This window comes from Pseudophryne corroboree, chromosome 8 (assembly GCF_028390025.1).
Source record: "Pseudophryne corroboree isolate aPseCor3 chromosome 8, aPseCor3.hap2, whole genome shotgun sequence".
Taxonomy (NCBI): Eukaryota; Metazoa; Chordata; class Amphibia; order Anura; family Myobatrachidae; genus Pseudophryne; species Pseudophryne corroboree.
In genome coordinates, this window is record NC_086451.1 from 435,404,892 (window position 1) to 435,432,613 (window position 27,722).

Sequence of the window (27,722 nt, forward strand, 5' to 3'; positions counted from 1 at the left end):
ATCCGCCCACTATCGTGACGTCCTCGCTTTCCGAGCCGCTGGTGGCGTGACTGACAGGCGCCTCGCCCAATCAGGGCTGCGCTGCTTAAATGTTGGGCGGTGCCCAATTACTGCGTGCCTTGGAGCAGCGGGAGAGAGGCAGGAAGTGAGGTGTGGACATGTTTGCCTATGTATATACTGTCTGTGTGCACATATATGTGTGTGTAATGTGCTGTGCGCTGCGTGACGTGTGTATGAGTGTGGGCAGTGCAGCTCTGGCCTCCTGCTCAGTAACTGCACGGGCAGAGGAGCCCTAGACAAAGTAGCAGGAGAGTGCTAGTGCATGGGGGGAGGGGCTGTGTGATGAATGCATAGTAAACAGAGTATACACATCTACAAGTGGTTGTTATTGGGGTCTGTAGCAGATTCTGGTGCAGTTTCCTGCACAGTGCAACTTTATTACTGTGGGTGTTGGGTGCAGTTCTCACTAAAGGGTGTGTACTGAGCCTTGGAGAGAGATAAAATACCAGCCAATCAGCTCCTAGTTGTCATGTTACATGCTGTGTTTGAAAAAATGACAGGAGTTGGCTGGTTGGTACTTTATCTCTCCCCCAGGCTTAGTACATCTCCCCTAAGTGTCATGGTGGGAAGGCGGGGGTGCTGCATAGGACTCTATATCAGTGGCTGCATACAGGCCATCATATATGTCAAGGGGTCGTGTTTTCTCAGTATCCAAGAACTGTTCCCCTGCCTCCCTCAATCCACCCTCCCTCCCCGGTTTTGGAAATTCTGCAAGGGCCAAAGGTTTATTGTGTGCTCCCATAACACCGGCATGCCAGCCTGCTCCAGTAGTTTATTATATCCAGTGTTGTGAAATTAACAAACACTGAGAGGTGCCATGGGGTTATCTTGCTGACTTTCAGCTAACATCATTATTCTAATCTTAAAGCCTCAGTATCTGATGTAAATACGGTAGGAAATAATTTTGCAGTCACGCAGCCGCTTCGGCCTGCTCACATATATGACCGGCAACCATGCCACTAATTAGAATAATTTGCATGAACCCACAAAGGTCGTTTACAGAGGTTTAGACATTTGGGAGCAGGTAAGGGTCATTTTTTACTAACCATAAGGAAAACATGAATGTGTGTGACTGTGCCACATGTAATAGAGGAGTACTTAACCATAATAGACTTTGGGTCTTATTCAGGTTGGATCGCAGAAGTCAGAAAATCCCAAGCGGGCAGTTTTCAAATTTACACGCATGTGCAGCACGCGTGAACCTTCAGAGTGCGATCGCATCCTGGTAGGGAAGGGGGGGGGGGGGGGGGGCGTTGATGCAGCATTTTGGGTCCACGGTCTGGACAACGCAGGCGTGTCTGGACCGTTTTCGGGCGAACGCATAACGCCGCATGCAGACGGGCTTCCTTTGTTTGCCTGGTGTGTGATACGATCGCAGTTGAACTACGATGGCATCGCTGGGCAGCACTTTGCATGCTGGGTGGCTTTGCCCTGTGCTGAGCAGCCTCCAGCATGCGATTGTCAGCATTAGCAGATTCTGTTTTTTAGCAGAATCTACTACTGAAGCTGAATAAGGTCCTTTGACGTTATAACACAATTTCCAACATATGCAATCCCAGATTGGGCCTCATATCTGCGTTCTGCCCTTGCTCACCGTTATACCCTCCATCAAGGAACAGGTAAGAGTCACGTGACTCCAACGTCACCACTACTTGCCTGTTATAATTGTATATTTTACATATATTCTTTTGCGTATGCGTTCAAATATTGGCACATGCTCTGCATGCAAGGTATTACTGCATTTGGCTACAGGTGTGTGTAGGCAATAATCCTAGTGTTCACTCTAGAACCCGGGCCGGGCAGGGCGCCGGTTCTAGAGGGGCACTAGCGTGTGCGCGTGCCGGAAAGGGGGCGCGGTCATGCAAAATAGGGGCGGGGTCAATGCGGGTAATACAAGGGGGCGTGGGCAGCCGGCGGCGTCACTGTTGGGGGCGTGCCCAGCCAGCGGCGTCACTGTTGGGGGCGTGCGTGCTGGGCTTTCCCCAAGCGCTCTCTCAGCGTGAATGGATGCAGCGCGCGTGCGCGCGGCATCTTTACATGCTGTGAGGGCAGGAAGCGGGCGACAGTTTTAGCAGGGCGCCGCAGAAAGGGCAGGGCGGGTTTTGCCCTTAAAAAATTGGGCAGGGCGGGTTTTGCCCTTAAAAAATTGGGCAGGGCGGGTTTTGCCCTTAAAAAAATTGGGCAGGGCGCGGCGCCCTGCTAAAACTGCCTAGAGTGAACACTAATAATCCCCTTTTAACCTCATTTAATTTATGCATCTGCAGTATTTGTTTAGGAAAAAAATTAAATGTGGCTTTGTTAATGGTATTTCTGACCAGCCTGTAACATTTATTATATAGGATGGATGATACGCAGCGCTTGCAGTCAGATGATGATGATGGGGAAGAAACTCCAGTGGATCGACTCAGGCCAGTAGGAAATCTGCATATGTTTGCTGGGATCCATGGACCAGCACAGGGTAAGTTAGACGCCTCTCGATCTGCTCTCTTACCTTGGCTCCTGAGTCATTACTCAATTACGTAGATGTATATTGACCCTAGTGCATCTTCCCTTTATCAGTGTTCCGTAATTCTCCATTTTGCTCATTTACTATTCAGATTTCCCCATATACCGTGGCCAGAATCTCATTGGCCGACATGCCAGCTGTGATATCACACTGCCCGCGCAGTCCGTGTCCAAGAAACATGCAATCCTGGAGGTGAAAGCAGACAGCCACACTATATGCGACAATACCAGCCTAAACAAGACCCGTCGCACCAAAGCGGCTCTCACACCGAATGTACGTTACGCCCTCACCGACGGGGACTTCCTAATGTTTGCTGATGTGGCGTGTCGCTACACAATACAGAAGAAAATGGAGGAGGCATCCATTCTTGAAGAGAGTGAGGATGACTCTGTCCTGGTTCCGGGTACTCAGGGAGCTTTGGCTATTGAGAAGACTCCTGGTGTTGCCATACGCAGGATGGTACGTGGGGCTGTACTGGCGCGGGACTCTGGAGATGAGGATGAAGGTGCCGCGGGGCAGAAGAAGACTAGTGAAGGAGGAGAAGGTAAGATGGTGACCGATACTAATAAGGGGAATTCTCTGTTCTAGAAATAGTACAGGTTAACTTTCATTTGGCAATGGGCACCTGCTTATACTTGCAGGTTCAGGCTGTGTTTAGCGCAGACACAATATATGATATAGAGTATTGTTGGTACTACATATAATAGTTTCCATACAATGGGGCGAATACAACGCACTACAGCTAGAGTAGAGTGGGGGGGGGGGGCATGGGGGGGGGGGGGGTTAGGTTTAGGCATGAGAAGGGGGTTAGGGTGCAGGAACGGTAAGGTTAGGGTTTGGTACCTGGGAGGGAGGGTTAGGTTTAGGCACTTAGAAGAGGAGATTAGGGGTAGGCACCAAACGGGGAGGGTTAGGTTTAGGCACCATCAGGGAAGGAAGGGTTAGGTTTAGGCACCCCCCAGGGATGGTTAGGGTCAGGCACCCACAATGGAGGGTTAGGGTAGGGGACAGGGGAAGTTTAGGGTGTAAACTGCTGGGCTCTCGGGATTTGAATGGCCGGGATGCCGATGTTGGTATTCTGACCATCGGCATCCCGTCCATGGGGATTACATACTGAACCCGATTCTTGCTATCATTTTTCTAGTGCATTCTATAAAATGGTAACTAGAATCCTATTGGACTTGTCATAAATCTCCTCCTTTGGGGGGATATCCAATTAGCCCCGGTAATTTACCGGGGCTAATTGTCCCGCTGGGGGCTATCTAATTAGCCCCGATAAGCCTGCGCGTGCCGCAGCTTATTGGGAATTTTGTTTCACCTGCCTCCGACAGGCGAAGCAGAATCCCCGGAAACAGCGAAAACGGGGCTGTTTCACATGGAAACACACAGGTTTCACTTAATCTGTGTGTTTTTGGGAGAGAGGTTTTTTTTTATTTTTTTACAGGCGATCAATCTGGATAGCCTGTAAAAAATTGGTGAAACATCGGAAAGAGTCAGTTTTTCGGACCGGATGTCTTAACGAGGATAAGTCTCAGATATCTGTAGATATAACTTTATTCTGATAGCAGGAAATAAGTAATAGCATTACCAGTAGCTCTTCCTTGAGAAGGACCACAGGATGTTAGGAAGGACATTGCATCTTACATTTTGTGGCATTGGTGACTGGGATACAGGTCTGATGGACCACAGTAATACCAGTTTGATACCCTGGAATAGTCCATCTCCTAACATTCCCTACTAAATATACCTACAGGTATTGGATCCCTCAGAGGCGGCCACAAGACCACAGGTCATGGGACCATGTTCTCTCCCATTACAGACACAATTGTGCCCGAAAGGTAAGATTGAAATCTCTTAACTGCAATGGAAATAGTAAGAGTTCGCAATGTACCCATGGCAAAGACGAATGTTAGTTCTATGTCTGCCTTCTACCAGTTGATAAAAAGGGAATTATATTGTGACTATTTTTGTTTGTTCTTAGTGATGAGGAAAACGATACTTCAACCTCCGAGTCTCGTTTCCCGTCACTCAATCTACGTTGTGATAGCGACACAGACACTCATGATACTCCTGCAAGGCTAAGCTCTTTTACACCCTCCTCGCTGAACATCTCAACCCCTTCATCTCTTAAAGAACAGACCAAAGATGAAAGCAGGAACCTTCCACCAGTGGATAAAGAGGAGAAAAAGATTGATATACGGACAGATGGAGACTTAAAATTGACATTGTTGACAGGAGATGCGTCTGACGCGAAGGATGACCAAGCTGTAGAACCGAAGGCAGAGGCCGTGCCAGATAGCAGCTTTTCAGATGGTGACGGACATGTTCAGAAGATCGTAGTTTCAGATACATCAGACATAAAGTTGAAGGACGTTTCAACACTGAACACAGATAAACATGTTGAACATGAGCGTGAAGAAACTTTAAAGGACAGTACAATTAATAAACAAACCAACAATCCTTGTGCCAAGGAAGAAGATGCAGGAAAAAGCGATACAGAGCAGAAGGTCTCTGATGAAACCAGTCCAGACGTCAATGTCACCATTGAAGTAAACAACGTAGAACTTGTGGATACAGGCTTAAGAATGAAAGAAGTTGATTTTTGTTTAGACAGCGAAACAGATGTAGATGAGGAAGACACTACCACCTGTCGGTCAGGTGTAATGAAAGCAGAGACCCTTGAAACCATAACCGATGGAGGTCAAGAGCAAAACAATGGCAGAACTGTGGGTATGGCTGGTACAGTATTTAACACGGATGGCGAAAATGACGCAGCAACTTCAGAAGCTGATTTAGAGACTGGAAAGCCACATCACATAAACAGTGATACAGATGATGAAGCTGATGAACAACAAAAGAAAAATGGCTCATTGGTCGTTAACCCAGACAGCGATACAGATGTTGAGGATAAACTTAAGGTTTTACAGTCAAAGAGTGAAAGTGCTGAACTGAACACAAGGAAAGTTGAAGGTAATAGAACTTCAGGGACTACAGAAACCAGCAGGACCAAAGTCAGCAGTGACTCGGATGTTGAAACTATTGTGGACATGCCCAAGCCAGATGGGAAGAGCCATGAGCAGGATTCCAGGAATAACGATGAAGAGAAGGAAGGATTCCATCTGGACAGTGATACAGATGTGGAGGATGATGTTGATGTGTCCAACACAGAAGTAAAGAAAGATGAGAGAACAACAACTATAACTGTAAAAGAAACAAATAAAGGAATACATCTAGACAGTGATATCGATGTGGATGAAGACACTGACCATTCCATGAAGACCTTGACAAAAGGGGAGCAAGACTCCAGAAAAACAAGAATGGATGCTCAAGAGCCTAAAGATGCCTTCAGCTTAGACAGCGATACTGATGTGGATGAAGATGACCTGATGCCAGGAGCGTCAAATGCTGCAGTGGAAAATAAGCCAACATCTCAAGATCAAATAGATGATCAACAATCAGTTAGGACTGCAAAAAGCTATAGCGAAAAGGAAGAAATAGGTGTCACAAATGAAGAGGCTAGTGCTTTACACACAGATGATGACACAGACGTGGATGAGGAAGATGTTGGCCCAGTGCTGGAGGAAGCTCGACCAGCTGAGCAAACTGCAATAAGTGATTGCAAGAAGACTGAAATGGATGTGACCAGTGAAGGAGCTGCTGCATTGCACATGGACAGTGACACGGATGTAGAAGACAATGATGGACCTCATGTCCCGGAATTGGATAAAACACAAGCAGGTGACCATAGTGGCAGTGTTTGTGAAGAACCTGCTGCTCGGCCTGAAGCTTCGAAAGTGGAAGCCCCCAGCGTATCTGCAGATGATAGCGTGGAGGAGGATGAGACTCAGAAAACTGACTCTGAAAGTAAGTTTATTTTCTTCTGTGTTTTGAGAGAAGATATTTTTGAGTTCGGTGAGGTGCTATGTAAACTTAAATACATTTGCAATGACCATGGATGCGATCGTCATTGTGTCGTACTCCTCCCCTTAGGGCAGTAAGTTGGGAGGAAGGTGCTGTGTTGGTACTGTAACTGATACCCGAACCTTATTTGTGTGGCATTTACATAACTAACATTTTTATATACTATATTTCAGATACTAATTTTGAAAGTATGGCCACACAGTGTTACCTGGAACCACAAGAACAGGAATCGGATTTGCCAGGTATTTGTAGAATCTGATCTTTTGCCTTAGTTTGCAATTAAAGCAGAAAATAACATTTAATTTCGCATTGTGAACATTTTAAACAACTGAACGTGATATTAAAGACACAAATGTCTTCCCTTTCTGCTGCTTAGATGAAGAGGAAGCTACTCAAGCGTATGTATTCAGTTCTACGTGGGCGGAGCCAGATCCGTTTAAACGTAAGCCTCCGGTATTGAGCACATGTAGGTTGGTTGGTATAGACTGAGAGATGCAGAGTACTTGCTATAAGTTACTCTTTCTTTATTTTTCTCATTGTTTCAATACAGGACCTGCTGACCCAATAGGTGTGTTGCAGATTTCCGCAGTGACCGGTAAGCACATCCTCTTAATGTTATTGTGTATTCTTTGTGGATCCTTTTTAAATAGATAGAGATTGCTACCAAAGCAATAGGTTCAGGTTAACCTCAAACTGTGTTCCTGCTAAACACTTCAACAGGCAACATTTAACATAGATTTACAAGCCTGACTAAAGGTTTGGTGTAGTCCTAGGAATCCACAGGGGTGACATTGGGGTGTAGGTTGTTGGAGAGGACTGGGGACCAAACAGTTAAAGTTTTTGAGATCCCAGGATGCATCGGTCCCTCCTCCCCTACACCTGGCCAGGGCTAGCCAGTTTTGCTTTGGTGCTGGCAGGAGCCGGATGCACCCCCAAGCTTTTATTTTAAGATTTTTTATTTTTACTACTTGGAGCAAACATCACTAGGCAGTCCTAAGGACGCTAGCGTTGCTGCTCCTTCAACCCCCCACTGGCGTCGCAACACTGGTGAGTGGACCAGTGATTTGGCGGGTACCACAGAGCCCAGCTAGCAAGCTCCCTTGGGACCCTAGGCTGCAGTCGGAACCGCATATTTGATACAGCCTTTCCTCCGGTGTCTGGGACCGACCAGAGGCACTGATGTGGGCGCCGGTCCATCCGTGACCCCCACTAGTCCACCAGGGCAATATATACTGGCACTGGGGAACTCTTTAGAGGCCAGTGGCCCCCGGAGGTTAACGTCAGCAAGGAGAGGTCAGCGCTCCCCCGGTGTCCCCTCCCTCAACTCAGAGCGCGATTCCTCTGAGCTGCTCCTCCCTCGTTCTCCCACTCTGAGACGCTCAGCAGCCATTTTCTGAACAATGGTCTCCGGGAACGCTGGATCTAGTCTCCCTGGATACCTCTCCCAAGGGCCAGGTTACACAGCAATGATCCTACCATCTACTGTGGGCTGAGTAGTTGCCCACTGCAACTGTATGTATGTATGTATGTATGTGTGTATGGATATGTATATGTGTGTGTGTATGTGTGTGTGTGTATATATATATATATATATATACACACACACACACACACACACACTGTGTGTGTGTGTGTGTGTGTGTGTGTGTGTGTGTGTATGTATATATATATATATATATATATATATATATATACACACACACACACACTGTGTGTGTGTGTGTGTGTGTATATATATATATATATATATATATATATGTGTGTATGTATGTGTATAGGGGTTCACAGTACTTCACATTTACTCGTATTTGTGAAGGGTGTCACATTGCAATACTAGCTACACACTTATTGTGTGATGTTATTTTGCTGTTACTATGTCTTCCAGCTGGTCAGCTGCAGGCCCTGTTCAGCGGGATTATCCCCTCAGGACCCTGTACAGGATGGTCTGTGTGCACATTGTTATATCCCATCCCACCAGGCTCTGTCTAGGAACCACCCGTGGTGTCTTCCTTACCGGTTTTGACGCAGATAGTGGATCGCTTATCAGCCCCCGCTCTGCCTATCACTATGGGATTTCCACAGCAGTTACAACCTGCTCTTCCAGCCCTCCCTATGCATCCTCCCTGGGTGGATATTCTATCACACTCTTCTGCCGCCTTTCAACAAATGTTACCTGGTGACAGCCCTTTAGCTGCCAAAGCAGCTAGGTGTCCTGTGCCATCCTCACAGTCTATGCAGCTTATGGATTCTGATGTGTCATCTGGGGAGGCTGAGGATGCAGACGTCTCTCTCCCTGAGTCCCCCTCAGGTGAGGAGGAGCGTCATTCTACAGTGGATGTACCCGCACTAGTGCAGGCAGTCAAATCCATTCTGGAATTAGCAGAAGAGGAACTAGCTCCTAAACAAAAAACCCTTGTATTCAAATGCCAGAAGGTCGTTAAGGCTGCATTCCCTCAATCAGATCAGCTCACTGACTTCATGCATGGAGTACCCCTAGTAAGAAGTTTCAAATACCAAAACAACTAGCTTCTTTTTACCCTCTCCTGACTGGAGAATGTGCTAAGTGGAGTGTTCCACCTACGGTGGATTCTCACGTAGCATGTCTGGTTCAAAACTCTACTTTGTCTATACCGTCTACGTCTTCCCTGAAGAAAGCTATGGATAGAGAAATTGAAACTGCCTGTTTATTCTCTTAAAGGAGCTATTACACGAGTGGCTATGGCCTCGGCCTGGGTGGCTAAGGCTATTGAAGGCTGGGCAGAAGCCCAAGAAGACAGCCTCCCCTCTGATGCTACCAGGCAACAGCTGTCCCACACCTCCCATATCAGGGAAGCAGCCTCTTATTTAGGTGAAGCGGCTTTGGATACCGGTCTCTTGACTTCCAAGGCATCTGCCACCTCTGTGGTCACCCTCCGCGTTATCTGGCTACGCTCATAGAAAGCGGATACTAACTTCAAGAAGGCCCTGGAATCCTTGCCCTTTGTGTGGGACATTCTGTTTGGCGCAGAAATGGACAAGAATAGTGGCTGCTCTAGCGGCTTCTAAATCTGCTTTCTTGCCATCAGCAACTACCCCGAAGCCTGAGACATCTTCCTTTTGGTCCTTTTGATCCATATGTAAAGCTAAAGGATTGTCCTTCCCTCTGCAGTCTACTTCCACTAAGGCTTTCAAGCCCCGTGCTAAACAGGCTGAGGCTGCCAAATGTCCAGTCACCAAGTCTGACGACAAATCCTCCACCTGATGGCTCAGGCTTCCTCCGGGGGGATCCCACGGTCGGAGGCCGAATTTTTGGTTTGCGTCAGACCACCACAGATTCCGAGAAGTGGTCTCTCACGGGTACGCTGTCACATTTGTGAGGCGCCGTCCTCCCCAGCAGTTCTTTTGTACAGAATCAGATCCTCCAACAGACCCTGTCAAAACTCTGACTCTCTGGAATGCCATTCAGTTTCTACTGCATTCGGAGGTTGTAATACCTGTCCCTTTGGTACAGCAAAGTACGGGTTTCTACCCTACCCTTTTCTTGATTCAGAAACCCAGTGGGTCTCATCTACTTATCCTCAATCTCAAGTCACGGAACAAATTTATCCGAGTACCCAGGTTTTGTATGGAAACCCTCTGCTCCATTGTTCTGGCATTGGAGCCTGGGGACTTTATAGTGTGTCTGGACATTCAGGATGCCTACATGCATGTGCCTATTACACCCACTCATCAACGGTTTCTCCTGTTTGCTGTCCTTGAGCAACATTACCAATTTCGGGCACTGACTTTTGATCTTTCTACAGCTTCTCAAGCCTTTACCAAAATTATGGCAGTTATGGCTGCCCAGCTCCGTCGTCAGGGGGTCAGAATACTCCCATACCTGGATGACTTTCTGATTCTGGCACACTCTCCGGAGGTCCTCCACCACCATCTTCAGCTGCCTATTGCTTTCCTGCAATCACACGGCTGACTCCTGAACTGGAAGAAGTCCTCCCTGGTTTCTTCTCAAAGAATGTTGCATCTGGGAGCTCTCCTGGATTCTTAGGTACAGAGGATTTTCCTGCCAGCAGACAAAATGTCTGCACTGCAAACGCGAGTATGCAAGTTACTTTACAGTCGCCGAGTGTCCATGCACTCAGCGATGCAGGTCCTGGGGTCCATTGTCTCCACCTTCAACATGGTGGAATACACTCCCCGTTCCACTCCAGGCCCCTTCAACTTCTGATCCTTTCCATGTGGAATGGATAACTTCATCGGATTAGGTCCCAGATGATGGTCCTCTCTCCAGAAGTTTGCCTCTCCTGGTGGTTGCAGACGTCCCACATCGGCCCTTCTGGATTCCAGATTGTGTGCTAATCACCATGGATGCCAGCCTCTGCGGGTGGGGCGCAGTAACCGGTCAATACTCCTTTCAGGTATGTTAGACTCCCACCGATAGTTGCCTTCCAATCAGTGTCCTGGAGCATCGAGCTGTCTACAGAGTGCTCACTCTGGCAAAGGACATTCTCCTGGGCAAGCCTGTCCAGGTTCAGTCCAACAACGCCACTGCGGTAGCCTACCTCGGTCACCAGGGGGGCGCGCACAGTTTGTTGGCGATGTTGGAAATGGCACACATTCTCAGATGGGCCAAAGCATCACCTTGCGGCCATCTCGGCAGTGTTCATCCCGAGGATCCTCAACTGGGAGGCAAACTTCATCAGCCGTCACGACGTACACGCTGGAGAGTGGGCTCTTCACACAGGTGTCTTCCAGATCCTGGTGGACAAATGGGGCCTACCGGATATGGACCTCATGGCCTCACAATACAATCACAAAGTTCCTGTATACGGGTCCAGAACAAGAGACCCCACAGCAGCCTTCGTAGATGCATTGGCAGTGAAGTGGACCTTCCATTTGGTGTACCTCTCCCCTCTGGTCTCCCTTCTTCCCAGGGTTCTTTTTAAATTCAAGCAAGAAGGAGGCACCATGCTGTTGATAGTTCCAGCCTGGCTCACCGATCTAGAGTGTCTCTCCATAGACACTGCCTCTCCACTTCCTCTGCAACCAGACCTGTTATCTCAAGGTCTCTGTCTACACCAAGACCTTGCTTGTCTGTCTTGACAGCTTGGCTCTTGAGTCATCCCTCTTAAGATCCAAGGGTTTCTCCCGCTCTGTGATTCAAACAATGCTCACGGGACAATGAAGACCGCCTCACTCTGCATCTATTACCGAGTTTGGCACGCTATCTTCCAGTGGTGTGCAGCACAACACTATGACCCTCTCTTTTTCGAATTTCCAGGGTGCTTGCTTTTCTCCAAGCTGGATTAGATCTCGGACTCCTGGAATCCCTTAAAGTGCATGTCTCGGCTCTATCAGTCTGATTTCAGCGAGGAATTGCTCCCTTGCCTGATGTTTGAACTTTCCTTCAGGGAGTCCTTCGCATTCATCCTCCCTTTGTCCCTCCGGTGGCTCCATGGGATTTGTCTTTGGTTCTCCGGACTCTACAGGAGCACCCGTTTGCACCTCTGGACGGTGGCTGATGGGGAAAACGCTGTTCCTTCTGGCCATTGCCCCTGCTCGAAGGGTATCGGATCTAGGGCCACTCTCCTGCCCCACCCCCTCTTGGATGTTTCATCTGGACAGGGCTGTTTCTCCGTGGTGGTATCCAGATTCCATCTTAACAAAGAAATTCTGGTTCCAGCCTTCTGATCCCCGAATCTCTATGTGGGGGAAGTCTCGTTGCATGAGGTCCGTGCTCTTTCGATTTACGTGGAACGTATCAGCTCCATCAGGAAAATCTGATTCCATCTTTGTCCTATATGGGTTCCACAAGAGGGGCTGGCCAGCTAACAGACTCTGGCTAGATGGCTTTGCATGACTATCTCAGGCTGACCTCCCTGTGCCGTACACAGTCTCTGCCCATTCTACTCGCTCTGTGGGTCCTTCATGGGCAGTCCGCCAAGTCTGCTGAACTACTTTGCAAGGCAACCACGTGATCTTCTGTCCACACCTTTCTCCGGTTCTATGCCTTTGATACCTTTGCCTCTCAGGATGCTTCCTTTGGGCGCCGGATTCTCCTTTCTGCTCAGGAGCGTCCCCTCCCTTAAGAAAACTGCTTTAGGACATCCCCAATGTCATCCCTGTGGATGCCTGTGGACCCTGAAGAAGAGTTATGGTAGACTTACCATAGTTCACTTTTTTTTGTTTTTGAGGTCTATAGCCTCCACAGGGCGCCCACCCTGACACACCTGGCTTCTATGGGTTTTTCCTATTGGTCAACGGTTCTCTTCTCTATTGTGTGTACCAGTCTTCCTTCTCCTATCCTGTTAGCAAAACTGGCTAGCCCTGGCCGGGGGTGGGATATAGGAGAGGAGGGATTGGAGAGGAGGGACTGGAGCATCATGGGATCTCAGAAGCTTTAGTTGTTTGGTGCCCAGTCCTCTCCAACCACCTACACTCCAGTGTCATCCCTGCGGGTCCTATGAACCTTGAAAAAAAATAGTTAACTATGGTAAGTCTACCATAACTCATATTATATTCACAGACATGATCACCAAGGGGTAGCATCAGTTAAATGAGCTCTGTTCGCCTAAGTGCAATTATAGAAGTCTGATTTCTGCTCACATCTCCATTGGTTTCCACCAGATATCAGCTAGAGAGCCCAATCCCACAAAGCCGTTTTAGCATCTGCTTCAAGCTAGTTGAATCTGCCCCAAAGTGTCGTCTTCTATTTATGAAAAATGTGACTTCTGACTTTGCTGTTTGCGGTTTCCTCTCCGATCCCATTACCCGAGATGAGGAGACATTTCAACAGTCATTGTAGTAGTATAAATAGAACATTGTTACTGATTTTGTAGCGATTAAAAATATAATGAACAATTTCCTCAATATCCTTTTATGTGTGGGTTTTTTTTTCTTTCGAAGTCGCAGAGACACATCCTTTGTCTGTTTTAATGGCAACAATTAGGTTTTACACTTTCTTTTTATATAGTTAGCAATCAGATTTCCACTCCTGAGTTAAATGTGTTCATGCATCAGTTGCCATATAGTTGTACTGTTATAATGTCATGTAATGAAAATTGATTGATTTCTTTTTTTGTCCTTGACTTATTACTTTCAGTGGATACATCCGAGGAGGAGATTGATGAAAATGCTATAGCTGAGACTCAGCCATATTGTTCAAACGCAGAGACACCTGAACTAGGCAATGATAGTGTAATTGACCAAGAGGCAACCCAACCTGCAGATAATGTGGCAGAATCAGGAAAGGAGGGTCAGCAACTAACATGCGGACCAGTATCCCAAGAGGACACTCAACCCGTCTCCCAATACTTGTCTATTAGAGCTCCAGAAGAGACAGGTTCTTGGTTGCAACTTAAACGAGATGTTCCAGCTTCTGTTTGGGCACGGGCTATCCAGCATGAAGGAGCCTCTACTGATCTGAAAGAAGACCTTGATAAAGAAGATGATGCAGAGAAGGAAGATGAGCAAGTGTCATCCATTGAGCTTGAGGTCACGCAGCCTTACACCCTTGGTATCCCATCCTTACAGCAACATCCAGCACATGTTCATTCCCCAGATATGCCAGCTGCAGAGGAAGATAACATGGAGGCTGGTATCTCAGCAGTGCCACCAACAGACAACAGCACCTCACAACCGTGCAACGTAGAGGCACAAACCACGGATGATCAGGCCACTCAAGCGCACAGTCAGAGTGCTCCAGATAGTAATGGCACCCAAATTTGCATCCCACTTGTACAAAAATCAGGAGATGATGACACTCAGCCTTCCAACTTAAATGTGGTGGCCACAGAAAGTGATAACACACCGCCTTGTAGCAGCCTGAGTGTCTCAGCCAAAGAAGAGCAAGCCAAGGAAACTTCTAACAAAGATCAAGTGAAGCTGTATTCAAAGAGGGGTTAGTGTCCACAATTGAAATACATTTATTAAGTGTATAGTTAAAAAAGAGCAGCATGTGCCGAGAATGACTTAAAGGAGTCATTGAGAGTCCATATAGATATAATTTCCCTTAAAACATGAGGGATTTTTTTTTGTCCTTAATGTTTTTTATTTGCACGTAAATCAAAACAAAAGGGAATAATATTTTAAGAAAGATTTTTCCACCAAAGAACAGCTTATCTGACACTGTCTTGTTTGAGTATAAGCTCAATGTGTTACCGTATGCGATAATTCAGTATTAGTTTCGGTTTTGGGCATAGTGTTTTATTGTATGTATCTGTGCCATGTGCTTATAGCTATAAGCCATTTTTCTACAAAACGTACCGATCCAAAATGGACAATGTAACCTGTCAATTCAATTTGAACTAGAGACACAAGACACTCATCCCAAATAGTGTACACCCCCTGGTGTGTGATGGTAATAGGAACCCTTTAGTACTTTGCTGCTCAGTTGTATTTTGTTTTTGTATACATGCTCCATTTTAATTGATCACAAATTATAAACTTCTTTCATAGGTCTTATATCTTCCAGCAGATGACATATGCACACACCTCATTTTCTTATTATTTCTCTAGCATACATAAGGATATTGGGGAGACTTAGTACGATGGTGTGGGGTATAGACTGGGTCCAAAGGAGCCGGTGCACTTTAAATTTCTTCACTGGATGTGCTGGCTCCTCCCCTCTATGCCCCCTCCCACAGGCACTTTAGAAAAAAGTGCCCTCAGGAGAGGAGGCACATCTCTGCAGCTCCAGAGTTTTCTTCAATTACTTTTAAACTTTTATTATTTTCGGTATGCTGTTTAGGGAACAGCATACCTGCACCCTGGGAGTTAGGGGGGGACGGTCACCGGCCTTGCGAGGTGTCAGAGCCGCTTCCCTGATGCAGGACCACCATCCTGAGAGGTTGTTTGTTCAGCGGGGCACTGCATCTTAGCTGTCGCAATCGCAGCACGCTACACACCCCTAACACATGCCTGACTGTGGGGAGTACAAGCCGGGGGCCCCGCTAGGAGGGTACCCCGGTTCATGGTGCGGCTGACACGCGGGCGCGGCATACGGGACCCTCCTGGGGACTGGCAAGCAGTGGCTTAAACTAGTACTTGAGTGATGTTTTTAAGCAACATAGGAGACCTTGCCAGTATAAAAAACTCTATAGCTCCGGCGCCATTGGGGGGTGCGGAGCTACCTCAGAGCGGAACCAGCGGCATTTTGGCGCCTTCCTCTGCTTAATGCAGCTGAAGCAAGCACACACAGCTCCTCCTGACTCACAAGACATGCTGGAAAACTGGTACAGGGTGTAGCAAAGGGGGAGAGCCGCTATTGTACCCATTCTGTACCCATTAGTGTTTCACTGTGATATTGTAAGATGACAGCCTCGCTGGGGCTGAATAGCTGGGGTGTTCTGGTCTTCTCTCTCTGTGTCTCCTCTCACATACAGTAAGGGCAGGCTTGCTAAGTATTACTGTCTGTGTATGTGTATGTTCTTGTGATTACTGTGAACATGGGTAGGCACAAACTATGCAGTGTATGCCACACCAGATTCTCTCCCTTATCATCTGATTCTGTTTCATGTGAACAATGCAGCCAATCTTCACAGCTCAGTGAAGGGGCTGGGGAAGAGGGACCAGAGCCATCCTGGTTAGGGGCTCTTAAGAATATGATGTCTGATATGTCCTCACAACTCACTGCTAATGTTCAGAAAACTCAGCTACTACAACAGGCTGTTGCAGACTTAGCTGCTAGGGCAGCTGTTACACAGCCCCCTTCCCTAACTCAGGACCACAAAAGCGTGGTTTACCTGCTCTGCTCTCTGATTCAGATGAGGAAATATAGGAGGATGGGGATAACTTGGATCCAGTTAGTGGGGGGATTCCACTTCTGCTCAGGGTATTGAACCCCTCATTCCGGCTATACGGGATGTGTTAAAGCTCCCTCTAGAGGACGCTGCATCACAGCAGTCGTTTTTCTTAACACACAACAAGCCAAATGTCACTTTCCCTGATTCTGCAGAGTTAGATGACCTATTTAAATTAGCCTGGAAAAATCCAGACAAAAAATACCAAAGCAATTTTTGCATACTTTCGCATTTGCTGCTGAAGGTAGGAAATTCTGGAATGAGCCTCCGGAAGTTGATGTCTCGGTCTCTCGACTGTCAAAAAAGGTGGTGCTGCCCGCCCTGGGCTCCTTTACCATAAAGGACCCTGGGGACAGAAGATAGAGACTACACTAAAGTCTATCGACACAGCAGCAGGAGTATCGCAAAGGCCGGTCATAGCGGGTTGCTGGATGAGTCATGCCATTCATACGTGGGCTACTCAGATTCAGGAGGGCCTTTCTAAGGATATGCCTCTGGTCACTACGGTGACTCTCCTGAAGCACATTCAGGATACTGCATGCGTCCTGTGCGACTCGCTCAAGGAAATGGGCAATATTAATGCTAGGACGTCTGCCATGGCAGTGTCGGTGCGCAGGGCCTTGTGGTTGCATCAGTGGATAGCGGACGCAGAATCCAAGCGTAGTGTGGAATCCCTCCCTTTTCTAGGGAATGGCCCTTTGGGGTCGAGTTGGATACGTGGATTTCCAAAGTCACTGCAGGGAAATATATACGTTATGGTAAGAACTTACCGTTGATAAATAAGTGGAGATATAGTATCCAGTAATGAGATGTGGGTGTTTTTTAGGTTTATGGCGGTGGTTGCATTTAGACCAGACAAAGGTAGTGAGTATTGTGATAATGCAGAGAAAAATGGATGTAGTAACCATTTCTATGAAAATAAAATATAGTGGTAAACTAAAAATTAAAAATAATTGTGAGAATGGGGAGAGTGGGTTTTGAACCCGGGTTGGGGGATTGCGGGCCGGCGTCTCTGACCATTTGGCCATAATGGCTATTAATAAAAAGTGATGTCTCACATCCATTTGTCTCGCAGATTAGCTGTAATTAGATACAGCTGTTTTAAGTTCACGCGTTGCCATTGATAATACCGATATGAAGTCTTTTTTAATAACTAATTCTTAATGTTGAACATGTATGTAATTTATTTATTACTATTTGTAAGATACTATTATATTATAATTAATTGGAATATGGCTTTTAGAATACATTGTTAAACCGAATACTAATCTAGGTATGAGATTCTATATGCATGTGACACCTGTGGCACACCTGTACTCTATAATGAGCAGGATCATACTATTGGAGGAGACTGTTTAAAAAGCAGAATGTGGACCACAGGGACATACCTTCTGATGAAACCGTTCTAATGCTATAACGGAGAAACATGTTAAGGAAATTGGCACTGGTGCTGAGAGTAAACTGATTGTTTTGGACTGTTGGCCTCCACCTACTCCAGATATCCAGCTACACACGGGCGCATCACAGCCGTATGACAGGTGATCTCAGTCGGGGGCTGTCCTTCTGGCTCGAGCAGACTGAGACCACATATCCAGCTTTGTTCCGGCTAAAGATACAGCTTGCGGTTTATAGCCACAGTCGTCTGCCGCTCCATTCAATAAGAAGCATCACGTTCCAGCCTGCGGTGAGGTGAGGTGAGGTGAAAACATTGCACTGACCTTACCGGTCCCTGTAATTTGTATAAACCCCATACCACGCCAGCAGTATAAAAGTGAAGTAGAGCGGCAAATGGTTAATACCGGGTCCTGGTGAGTGCACACATCAGGATATTTTGGATCTAATGACTGCAGCTTTTGTATCCATTTAAATATCTGGACTCTCAATTATAGCAAACTTGCTATAGTCAGTGTATATATCCTTATACACAAAGAATTCCTAGGATATAAAAATAACTGGATATCAAGTAATTCTGGCCAAACTAGCCTATTAAGATACATAATATATGGCTATGGACTGCCTATACATTTATGAACTTTAAGAATAATTTGGAGCCATACAGTTTATCAGTATCAATCGAGGTGTCTTTCAGCTTTTTTAAAGTGCCATACATGCATAATTTCTGTATATAAATGTGATTATTTTTATCTATATTTACTTTTTAATATATCTAATAAATGTGATCGGAATTTAAGCGCTCTCTATTAAGTACCTTATGTTAAAAAAACTGATTTGCCTGAGCCAGTGGGCGGGGATATATGGATTGGCCCATTGCATCCTGGGAGGACTGAAAGCTTGTGATCGTTTGGTGCCAATCCGCTATCGCTCCATAATATCCCATTGTTATCCTGTGGATAACCTGTCTACCCAGCCGGGGAACTACGTTTTTCCCCTCTGGGGCCCCGCCGGCTAGGCGTTCCTACCCGGGGCTGTCTGTTCAGTCCTTTCAGTCTTACAGATTTCGATTTAGGGCCAGGGGTGCCTCCAATGCAAAAAAAGGCACCAGAGGTAAGACAAAAAGACCTGCAAACACTGGTTCTCAGGAACAGAGCACCAGTTCTGCTTCCACTAAGCCCTCAGCATGACTGTGCCCACCCACCCCGAGAGAATCTCAAGGTGAGAGCTCGACTTCGTCACTTCAGCCGCGTCTAGGAGGTTTAAGAAGAGATCTTCAACGAGGACCATTCGTCTACCCAGACTTACGGCGACTTAGTTTGATGGCATGGAGGTTGAGCGGAACATCCTAGCTCACAAGAGCCTTTCCAAAAAGGTTATTGCTACCATGGTTCAGGCCAGGAAACCTGTGACGTCAAAACACTATCATATCTGGAGAAGATATGTCTCCTGGTGTGAGGACCACGCATATCCACCTGCAGAGTTACACTTGGGGCGTTTCTTACATTTCCTGCAGGCTAGTGTGGATAAGGGCTTACATCTGGGTTCCGTTAAAGTTCAGATTTCAGCTCTCTCCATTTTCTTCCACAAGAAATTGGCACTGTTACCAGAAGTTCAGACCTACTTGCAAGGGGTACTCCACATACTACCACCTTTTGTGCTGCCTACGGCACCCAGGGATTTGAATGTGGTGTTGAAATTTCTACAGTCATCCTGGTTTGAACCTTTGATGACGGTAGAAGACAAAGTACCTCACGTGGAAGACAGTGATGTTACTGGCACTGGCTTCTGCTAGACGTGTCTCAGAATTGGGGGCTTTATCGTGTAAAAGTCCATACTTGGTCTTTTACGAGGACAGAGCGGAGCTCAGTACTAGACCAGTTCCTGCTGAAGGTTGTCTCTGCGTTTCACCTGAATCAACCTATTGTGGTTCTGTCAAGTTCTGACGCTTCTGCTCCTCCGGAGGCATTGGATGTTGTGTGAGCCTTGAAGATCTATGTCAAGCGGACGGCTCGGATCAGAAAGACTAATTCCTTGTTCGTGCTGTATGATGCACTGAAAAAGGGTTGTCCTGCTTCAAAGCAGTCCATTGCTCGTTGGCTTCGGCTTACTATCCAACAAGCCTATGTGTCGGCAGCCTTACCTGTTCCTAAGTCTCTGAAGGCACATTCTACAAGATTGGTGGGCTCATCCTGGGCGGCTGCCCGTGGAGTCTCGGCCCTGCAACTATGCCGAGCTGCTACCTGGTCGGGGAAGAACACTTTTGTGAAGTTCTACCAGTTTGATACCCTGGCCAAAGAGGTTCCCAGTTTGGGCAGGCGGTGCTGCAGAAGTCTCTGCACGTTCCCGCCCGTTCTGGAAGCTTTGGGACGTCCCCATCGTACGAAGTCTCCCCAGTATCCCTTATGGATGCTAGAGAAAATAGGATTTTAATTACCTACCGGTAAAACCCTTTTCTCGTAGTCCATAAGGGATATTGGGCACCTGCCTCAGTGCGTTGACTTTTCTGCAGGTTCTCTTTATGTGGTTACCTGTTCAGCTGTTGCTGTTGTTACCAGCTGTTGCTGGTTGTTGTATGTTAGTGGTGTGCTGGTGTATAAATTTCACCACTACTTCTTATTATGTTCCTTCTCTCATATATGTCCTTTCTCCTTCGGACACTATTTTACCTATAACTGCCTGTGGGAAGGGACATGGAGGGGAGGAGCCAGAATACCCAGTGAAGAAATTTAAAGCGCACAGGCTCCTTTGGACCCCTGCTATACCCCACCCCATCATACTAAGTCTCCCCAATATCCCTTATGGACTGCGAGAAAAGGATTTACCGGTAGGTAATTAAAATCCTATTTTATCCTGTGTTACAGGTCTGAGCAGAAGCAGGAAAAGGGCGGAGTCTGAAAAGAATGCAGAGGTTGGTAAATCCGAATTTTAGTATAAAGGGGTGGTCCACTTTTGGAAAACTTTCCTTCTTAGCCCCTCCTTTGTTTCCTTTGGACGCCCATGGGTATTTCAGTTCTGCTAATGGTATGCCATATGCACGATAAAGTAATCAACGATGGAGGACATCCTATGAATTCAGTCAGCTAGGATAGGAGGTATGTCATAAGGTTGTATTTGGGATTTGATTGGCTGTGGCTCCTGGTCAGTTACGTTCATTGCATCCTCCAGCCCAGGCAGTTTGTCCTTGCCAGGGCTCGAGCCACACTGAGATCTCCAGTCCTAGTTGTAAAATGCAAAGCTGAGTATTGGCCAGGTTAAGGAGTTTGAACCCCACTGAGATGCTGCAAGGAATGTGTGTTTCCAAAAGTGAGCAAGCCCTTTGATACGGAAACACCACATTACAGTAAACAAGCAAAGGCCTATTTGTGTCTATCATTAGTGTCACCAGGTTTGGTGTTGGTCTTATCTGTTTAAAAGCAGCAACACATAGTACATCTATTGACATTTACATTCTTTTCCCTGCAGACTGCAGCCGAAGTTATTGAGCACCCAGAAGACGTTCCTGTTGTGCCTGATTCCCTACCTGAGACTCTGAGTGACCTCAATGCAGAAGAGCTAAAGCAACCTGGAACTGAGACAACAGAAGAACTGACAGCAGAGAAAGGAGGAAGAAGAAGAGGAGCAAGGAAAATGGGAGTAGTAGATGTGGAGGACAAAATTAAAACAAAGGAGGAAGCTGTTTCGACAGTTACCCGAAAGAGGACAAACAGAATGGTCTGTGATGTTGAACCATCAACATCAGGGATTAATGAGAAGGTTAAGAGGAAGCAACCGACTGGAAAGAGCCTTGCTAAAGTGGCCAAGAAAGAATTGGAAGATGACCATGAAGAAGAGTCTGGTCCTTGCTCTCTGGAGAGTAGGGATATTTCTTCCTCTGGGAATTTACCAATAAATCCTGTTGAAATTATCAAAAGTCAAACACCAGAAGATGACAAGAAAGATAATGTAGTCAAGCATATGCCAGAGAAGACTGAGGATCACCCGAATGAAAATGACAAAGATCCTATCCCTACCTTTGCAGAGCAGAAAGGAAATGGAGGCAAATCTTCTGCAGGAATTATTGAAAGCAAGGAGCTCATGGTTTCGGATAGAAGTTGTACCCAAGTGGTGTTTGAGTCCAGCAGTGACCTTCCAAATAAGAAATGTGTTACAACCAAAACACGTGCTGCTACAAAGCTAAAAAAATCCAATACAGTTGAAGCAGAATCCAGGGATAATGGCGGTAAAGTGGAAGATGAAAACGTCGATGACCAGAAATTTGAGGTGTGTCTGGAAGAAGATGAAGTACACAGGCCAGTTTCAAGAACAATAGAGACACAAAAAGTGGAGGAGGGTCTAGGGAAGAGAAAAACTCGAAAGTCTGGTGCTGCATCTGCAGAGACTGTGGAGCAAAAGAAAAAAAAGGGCGAGGTAGCCACAGCCAGCAAAAAAGGACAAAATGAGGAGGTCCAAGTCTCTCCCGCTGGCCCCAGTTCTGGAAATGAGAAACCAGGGAGACTCAGGAGGAATTTAGCAAAAGACATCAAAGAGGAATCTGAAAATGTGACATCTAAGAGGAGTATGAGTTTAAGAGGTGGTGAGAAGACAGTTGAAGAAAAAGAACTCCACGGAAACTCTGAGGATAGTCCAGTCAGTAACAAAATGACAAGGAGAACAAGGCATACTAAGGTGGAAGAAGAAAAACCAGAAGAAGTGACAGATGTTGGAAAAACCGAGGCAGGTGATGCAGCTAGAAAACCAAGGAAGACACGGAAAAATTGGAAAGATGAGCAGATAACGGAAAACGATATTGGAAACAAGGAAGAGCCAACAGTCAGTGAAACTCAGACAAGAAGGTCAAAAAGAGAATGTAGAGAGCAGGAAAGTGTGGCAAAAAGTGAAAATGTAAAAGAAACTGTTTCCAGAAGGGCCAAAAAGAATTCAGCGGAGGAAGACGTTGCAAGATTGGAAGAAGAACAAAGCAATAAATCTGGAAGGACTAGAAAGGGCTCCAAGGAAGAGTTAAAGACTGAACAAAAGGAAGATGTTATCCTTACAGAGACCCAAAAAGCAGATCCAGTTGGTCAAAAGACAACTCTCAGAATTAGAAAAAATGCCAAAGATGGTAAGAAAACTGGAAACGAACAACAGGCTGAAGTCAACACCACGCCTGAAAAACTGTCCTCCAAATCAAGGAGAAAAACATCGACAGAGGAACCTAAAGAAGCAGAGAGAGACAGAAAGGAGGAGGCCGTGGAGAGAGCAGGGTTGCAGCCAGAAGCGGAGTTGTCCGTACATGAGGAAAAGTCAAGGCTGAATGCTGGAAGATCCAGGAGAACGGCAATTAAGGAAGACGTGCCTCAAGTTTCCACCCCAGTTGCAGCAAGGAAGAGAGGCCAACCATCAAAAGCAGAAGTGGAAGTCAAGAGGAAGAAGTCAGATGAGCCTGTAGAACAGAAACCAGTAGCAGAGGGAGAAACGACGCCAAGAAGAGGCCGGCCTCGAAAATTAGCAGCAGAAGCAAGCAACACGCAGACCGTAAATGCTGATGCAAAGGTTAGTGGAAATTACAATGTGGAGACTGATGTATTTAAGGCTGCTATAGGAAAATCTCAGAAACTGTGGTATAGTTTGGATATTCAGAAGAGGGAAAGCTTGAGATGCTCGTAAGCTTAACCAAAATGTGTCCTGTTCTAGGAAAGGTAACACCCCAGTACACCACTGTATTTACTGGTGTAGCTGTCACAAGGCTTATCCTATTGTTTGAGGTTCATCCAGCGTTGTTGGTGACTGCTCCTGGTATCTCCTACTGTTAGTGGTATATGTACCACCAGTTGAGAAGCCATATTTTAAAATTACACACATTAAAGCTATGTTTAGTCAGGTGACATTCAAACCATATTGTCTACAGTGTAATTTTAGATGGAGCAATTCGTTCATTAAAGAACATGAAAGTGGCACACAGGACTTTATTATAACCTGTCTCATGACTTCTATCCCAGGAAATCTCCCCTCCTGACCCATCCCCATCTCGGAGCAGCCGACAAAGGCCAAGTTCTGCCTTAAGTAACCCACCAGAGGTCTGTACCCCACGTCGCACTAGCAGAATGTCTGCTGCAGCCACCAGCCCGTATGTTCCCCATTCAGGATCAGCTCCCAAGGTCGGGTTTCACCCTTACGCTGTCTCTATAAGAACTATCCTTGGCTTTCAGGGCAGATGTATTTTCTTCATCTGCTATCTTCTAGCCTCTTCTCTGGCTCAGCCTTTTGTCTCCACCAATTTTGTTTTCCCACCATATGTTTTAGTACATTGTGTAAGTTCTGCCACACTCCTTCCATCTCATAGATCATTATTTCACTTTCTCCTTCAGGTTTTGTTCACCGGTGTGGTGGATGCGGTGGGTGAGGGGATAATCCGCTCACTGGGAGGCGACATTGCAGACTCCGTGTTTGACTGCACTCACCTGGTAACCGACCGTGTTAGAAGGACCGTGAAGTTTCTCTGTGCTCTTGCAAGGGGTATTCCCATTGTCACGTTGGACTGGATAGATAAGGTGCACATTTTGTTATCTTTGCCCCAGTCCCATGTCGGAGCCATTTTCCATCCCTCTAATACTCTGTACCCAATTTCCTACCTGCCCCAGCACCACTTCCTGCCCCTCCCAGTTTAGTGCTGGATATGAAGTTCAGTGAGGTGTGTGCTTGTGTGTGTATATGTTTATATGTATGTGTGTGTACATTATATATATATATTATATTAGTGATGAGCGGGTTCGGTTCCTCGAAATCCGAACCCCCCCGAACTTCACCCATTTTACACGGGTCCGAGGCAGACTCGAAGCTCTTCCCGCCTTGCTCGGTTAACCCGAGCGTGCCCGAACGTCATCATCCCGCTGTCGGATTCTCGCGAGATTCGTATTCGTTCGGGGGGTTCGGATTTCGAGGAACCGAACCCGCTCATCACTACTTATATAGAGTGCAGAATTTTGCTGACCACAAGTATATATATAGCAGTACGGTACAGTAGTCCATTGCTCTACCTCTGTGTCGTCAAGTATACTACAAAAGTTCAGTAAAATGACCCAAAAATCAAAATTAAAAGCATCTGATGAGAAGCGTAAACTTGCCAATATGGCATTTACGACATGGAGTGGCAAGGAACGGCTGAGGCCCTGGCCTATGTTCATAGCTAGTGGTTCAGATTCACATGAGGATGGAAGCACTCATCCTCTCTCTAGAAAATTGCAGTACCACTCCTAGGTGGGCCAGGTGTTTGTGTCGGCCACTTGGGTCGCTTAGCTTAGTCATCCAGCGACCTCGGTGCAAATTTTAGGACTAAAAATAATATTGTGAAGCGTGAGGTGTTCAGAATAGACTGGAAATGAGTGAAAATTATGGTTATTGAGGTTAATAATACTATGGGATCAAAATGACCCCAAAATTCTATGATTTAAGCTGTTTTTGAGGGTTTTTTGTAAAAAATAAAAAAACGAATCCAAAACACACCCGAATCCGACAAAAAATTTTTAGGGAGGTTTTGCCAAAACGCGTCCGAATCCAAAACACGGCCGCTGAACCGAATCCAAAACCAAAACACAAAACCCGAAAAATTTCCGGTGCACATCACTAATATATATGTGTATATATGTGTGTGTATGTATGTATATATATTATTCTTACCAGTTATACCCAGTATAAATAATTGGTTCAGTTGGGTTGGCACTGGTACTGGCTGTGCCTGGTTGAGCAAGGCAGGTGGCTAGAACACAGGGGAGTGGGACCACTACAGGCATCAGTAACTACGTGTATGTATGTATGTATGTATGCATGCATGTGTGTGTATGTGTGTGTATGTATGTATATATATGTGTATATATATATATATATGTGTGTGTGTGTGTGTGTATATATGTGTGTATATATGTATATATATATATATATATATATATGTGTATGTGTATGTATATATATATATATATATATATATATATATATATATATATATATATATATATATATATATATAAATTCGTAGAACGCCATCATTTTATTCTTGTTTTATATGTTATTTATTCTTCTACACAGTGTAAGAAGAGCGGCTGTTTTTTGTCCCCAACTGGATTTCTGGTTAATGATAAAGAACAAGAGAAAATCTTTAACTTTGTGTTAGCAAAATCACTGCAAAAAGCCAAGAGGAAGCCGCTCCTTGAGGTATGGACCCCAGGGTACTACATACTTTGTGAATGATGGCTGTAACTATATTTATTGTGTGACCCCCCCCACCCCCGTCTTTCTGCTGTGGGAAGTACAGTTCCTGTATCACCCTATATATTGTATCTGAATACAACTTTAGCTTCTCTTGTGTGGGTGGGTCACCCCGGTGGTGGGGGATGAGATATCAGGAGGGGAAGATGTATTCATAGATACTCCTGTCTGCATTATCCTATCCGAGGTGGCCAGCTGTCTTCTGTGGGGGATGAGTGATCGTTAGGGGTAAGGGGTTGGGTTTATAAGAAAACAGTATTGAAAAAGAATCTCAGTCAACTTCTGCTCTGAAGGATTTGTCTTTGTAGGGCTATGAAATTCACATCACCTCTAATGTCAAGCCTGAGCCTGAACATATGAAGGACATTATCCGCTGCAGTGGGGCAACATTCCTTCCCAAAATGCCCCGGACTTTCAAGGTAATAAAAAGACCAGAACTTGATATCTAAATTCATATGAATGGGACTTGAGTGACCTTCGTTCTGAAAGATTCCCACACAGTGGATAATGTCCCCTCATCTTCTCTTATTTCTAGGAGAAGTGCATCATTGTGTCGTGTCCCGAAGACGCCGCTCGCTGCAAGTCCGCACCATCGTCTGTTCCGGTCACGACGGCGGAGTTTATTCTGAGTGGGATCTTACGCCAGGAAGTAAATCCATCCGCCTATCTGCTGAACCCTGCAACGGAGAGTCCTGGACCCGCCCCGGCCAAGCGGAGGCGCTGAGTTTGTTGTACAGATATCTGTCTTTACGTATTACATAGCATATTCATAAGCTGGTTTTTACTGAGCAGAGTTTTGCGATTAGCACTGTAGATAAGCAGCATTAATACAGGGTTACCTGTCTGTTATTAAGGATCACAGTATTAGCCCCAAGTTCTAGTTCCATAAATGAATAGCAGCACATTATACGGGATGTACATGCGTGACACATGCCGACCTGAATTTCACCTAAATTATTTTCAATAGTTTTATCTGTGATCATTTTAGAATGTTTTTTTGTAGTTTTTTACAATTCTGTTCAGACAAGGGAAGCCCCCACCACGATTACGTGTGGCAACGCATCAAATCTGTAGTTCACCGTAATTAAAGCGCAAAAACTGCGGGACTGTATCTCTTGCTTGACCTAAATATGGATCAACATGCTGTAGAGACACAATGTAACAATAATATAAGCAGGTACAACTAAGTAGTAGATTTTGGGGCTAGATGCTTAGTATTAGACTGCCGAGTAACATCAGCCTTGCGCTCACTCGTTAATTGCTTTTTTTTTTTTTTTTTGCTTTGTATGACCGACTGGACAGAGGGAGCTAACACGCTAGAATATCGAAACCTGTTGATGCTAATTTATGGCTGACTTTATATAATTGTAGATACGTTGGCAGCACAGCGCGCAGTCATTTCCCTGAGTCCTAAGCACAGGGTTAACACTATGCCTGTATATAGAGTGGAGACTTTGTGTATATAATAAACGCACAGTATTTTTTGTTTTGTGTTTCTTTTCTTTTTTTTCTATCGAACAAGGTCTCTCCAGTCCCAAAGTATTGTAACTACTGCAAAACAAGTGCTTCCTAATGCAGTAGGTGTATGGATGCGTGTGATGGCGGATGGGCGTTGTAGGATATTGCTGCAGTACTGCTATGATCTCAAAAAGTCATAATATTGCTACTGGGTGTCCAAAAAGGAGCTTCGGGGGTCATCGTATTGAAACAAATACATTTATTGTACAAAAACGAACTTTCTTCTTCGGGTTCCATAGGGCTGCACAGGGATAACATCGGTGTTGTAGTTGGTGGATCGACAGTAACTAGATCGACCACTATTG

The 27,722-nt window shown here is 45.8% G+C and overlaps 1 protein-coding gene across 4 annotated transcripts; it reads left to right on the top strand.

The window, feature by feature from the left end:
- The first annotated feature begins 62 nt into the window (after positions 1-62).
- Positions 63-27,383, top strand: MDC1 (mediator of DNA damage checkpoint 1). Of its 4 annotated transcripts, none has more exons than XM_063938030.1 (16): positions 63-150; positions 2,400-2,518; positions 2,658-3,110; positions 4,320-4,404; positions 4,548-6,430; positions 6,661-6,729; positions 6,864-6,929; positions 7,038-7,082; positions 13,566-14,363; positions 20,520-20,566; positions 21,121-23,190; positions 23,637-23,714; positions 24,006-24,188; positions 25,720-25,845; positions 26,208-26,318; positions 26,435-27,383. In XM_063938030.1, the coding sequence occupies exons 2-16, from the start codon at positions 2,401-2,403 to the stop codon at positions 26,621-26,623; spliced, it is 6,321 nt and encodes a 2,106-aa protein (XP_063794100.1). In that variant the 5' UTR covers positions 63-150; position 2,400; the 3' UTR covers positions 26,624-27,383. The 4 variants fall into 4 exon arrangements, with proteins under 4 accessions (XP_063794100.1, XP_063794101.1, XP_063794098.1 ...); XM_063938028.1 differs by having other exon boundaries at positions 64-150; positions 23,637-23,795; XM_063938029.1 differs by lacking the exon at positions 63-150 and adding an exon at positions 1,479-1,679 and having other exon boundaries at positions 23,637-23,795.
- The last annotated feature ends 339 nt before the right edge of the window (positions 27,384-27,722 follow it).

Bases quoted from the DNA above. Each gene is read 5' to 3' on its own strand.
- MDC1 (XM_063938028.1), top strand. From the start codon at position 2,401: ATGGATGATACGCAGCGCTTGCAGTCAGATGATGATGATGGGGAAGAA. The intron at 23,796-24,005 runs GTCGGGTTTCAC...TTTCTCCTTCAG, and splicing joins ATTCAGGATCAGCTCCCAAG to GTTTTGTTCACCGGTGTGGT. The intron at 26,319-26,434 runs GTAATAAAAAGA...TCTTATTTCTAG, and splicing joins AAATGCCCCGGACTTTCAAG to GAGAAGTGCATCATTGTGTC.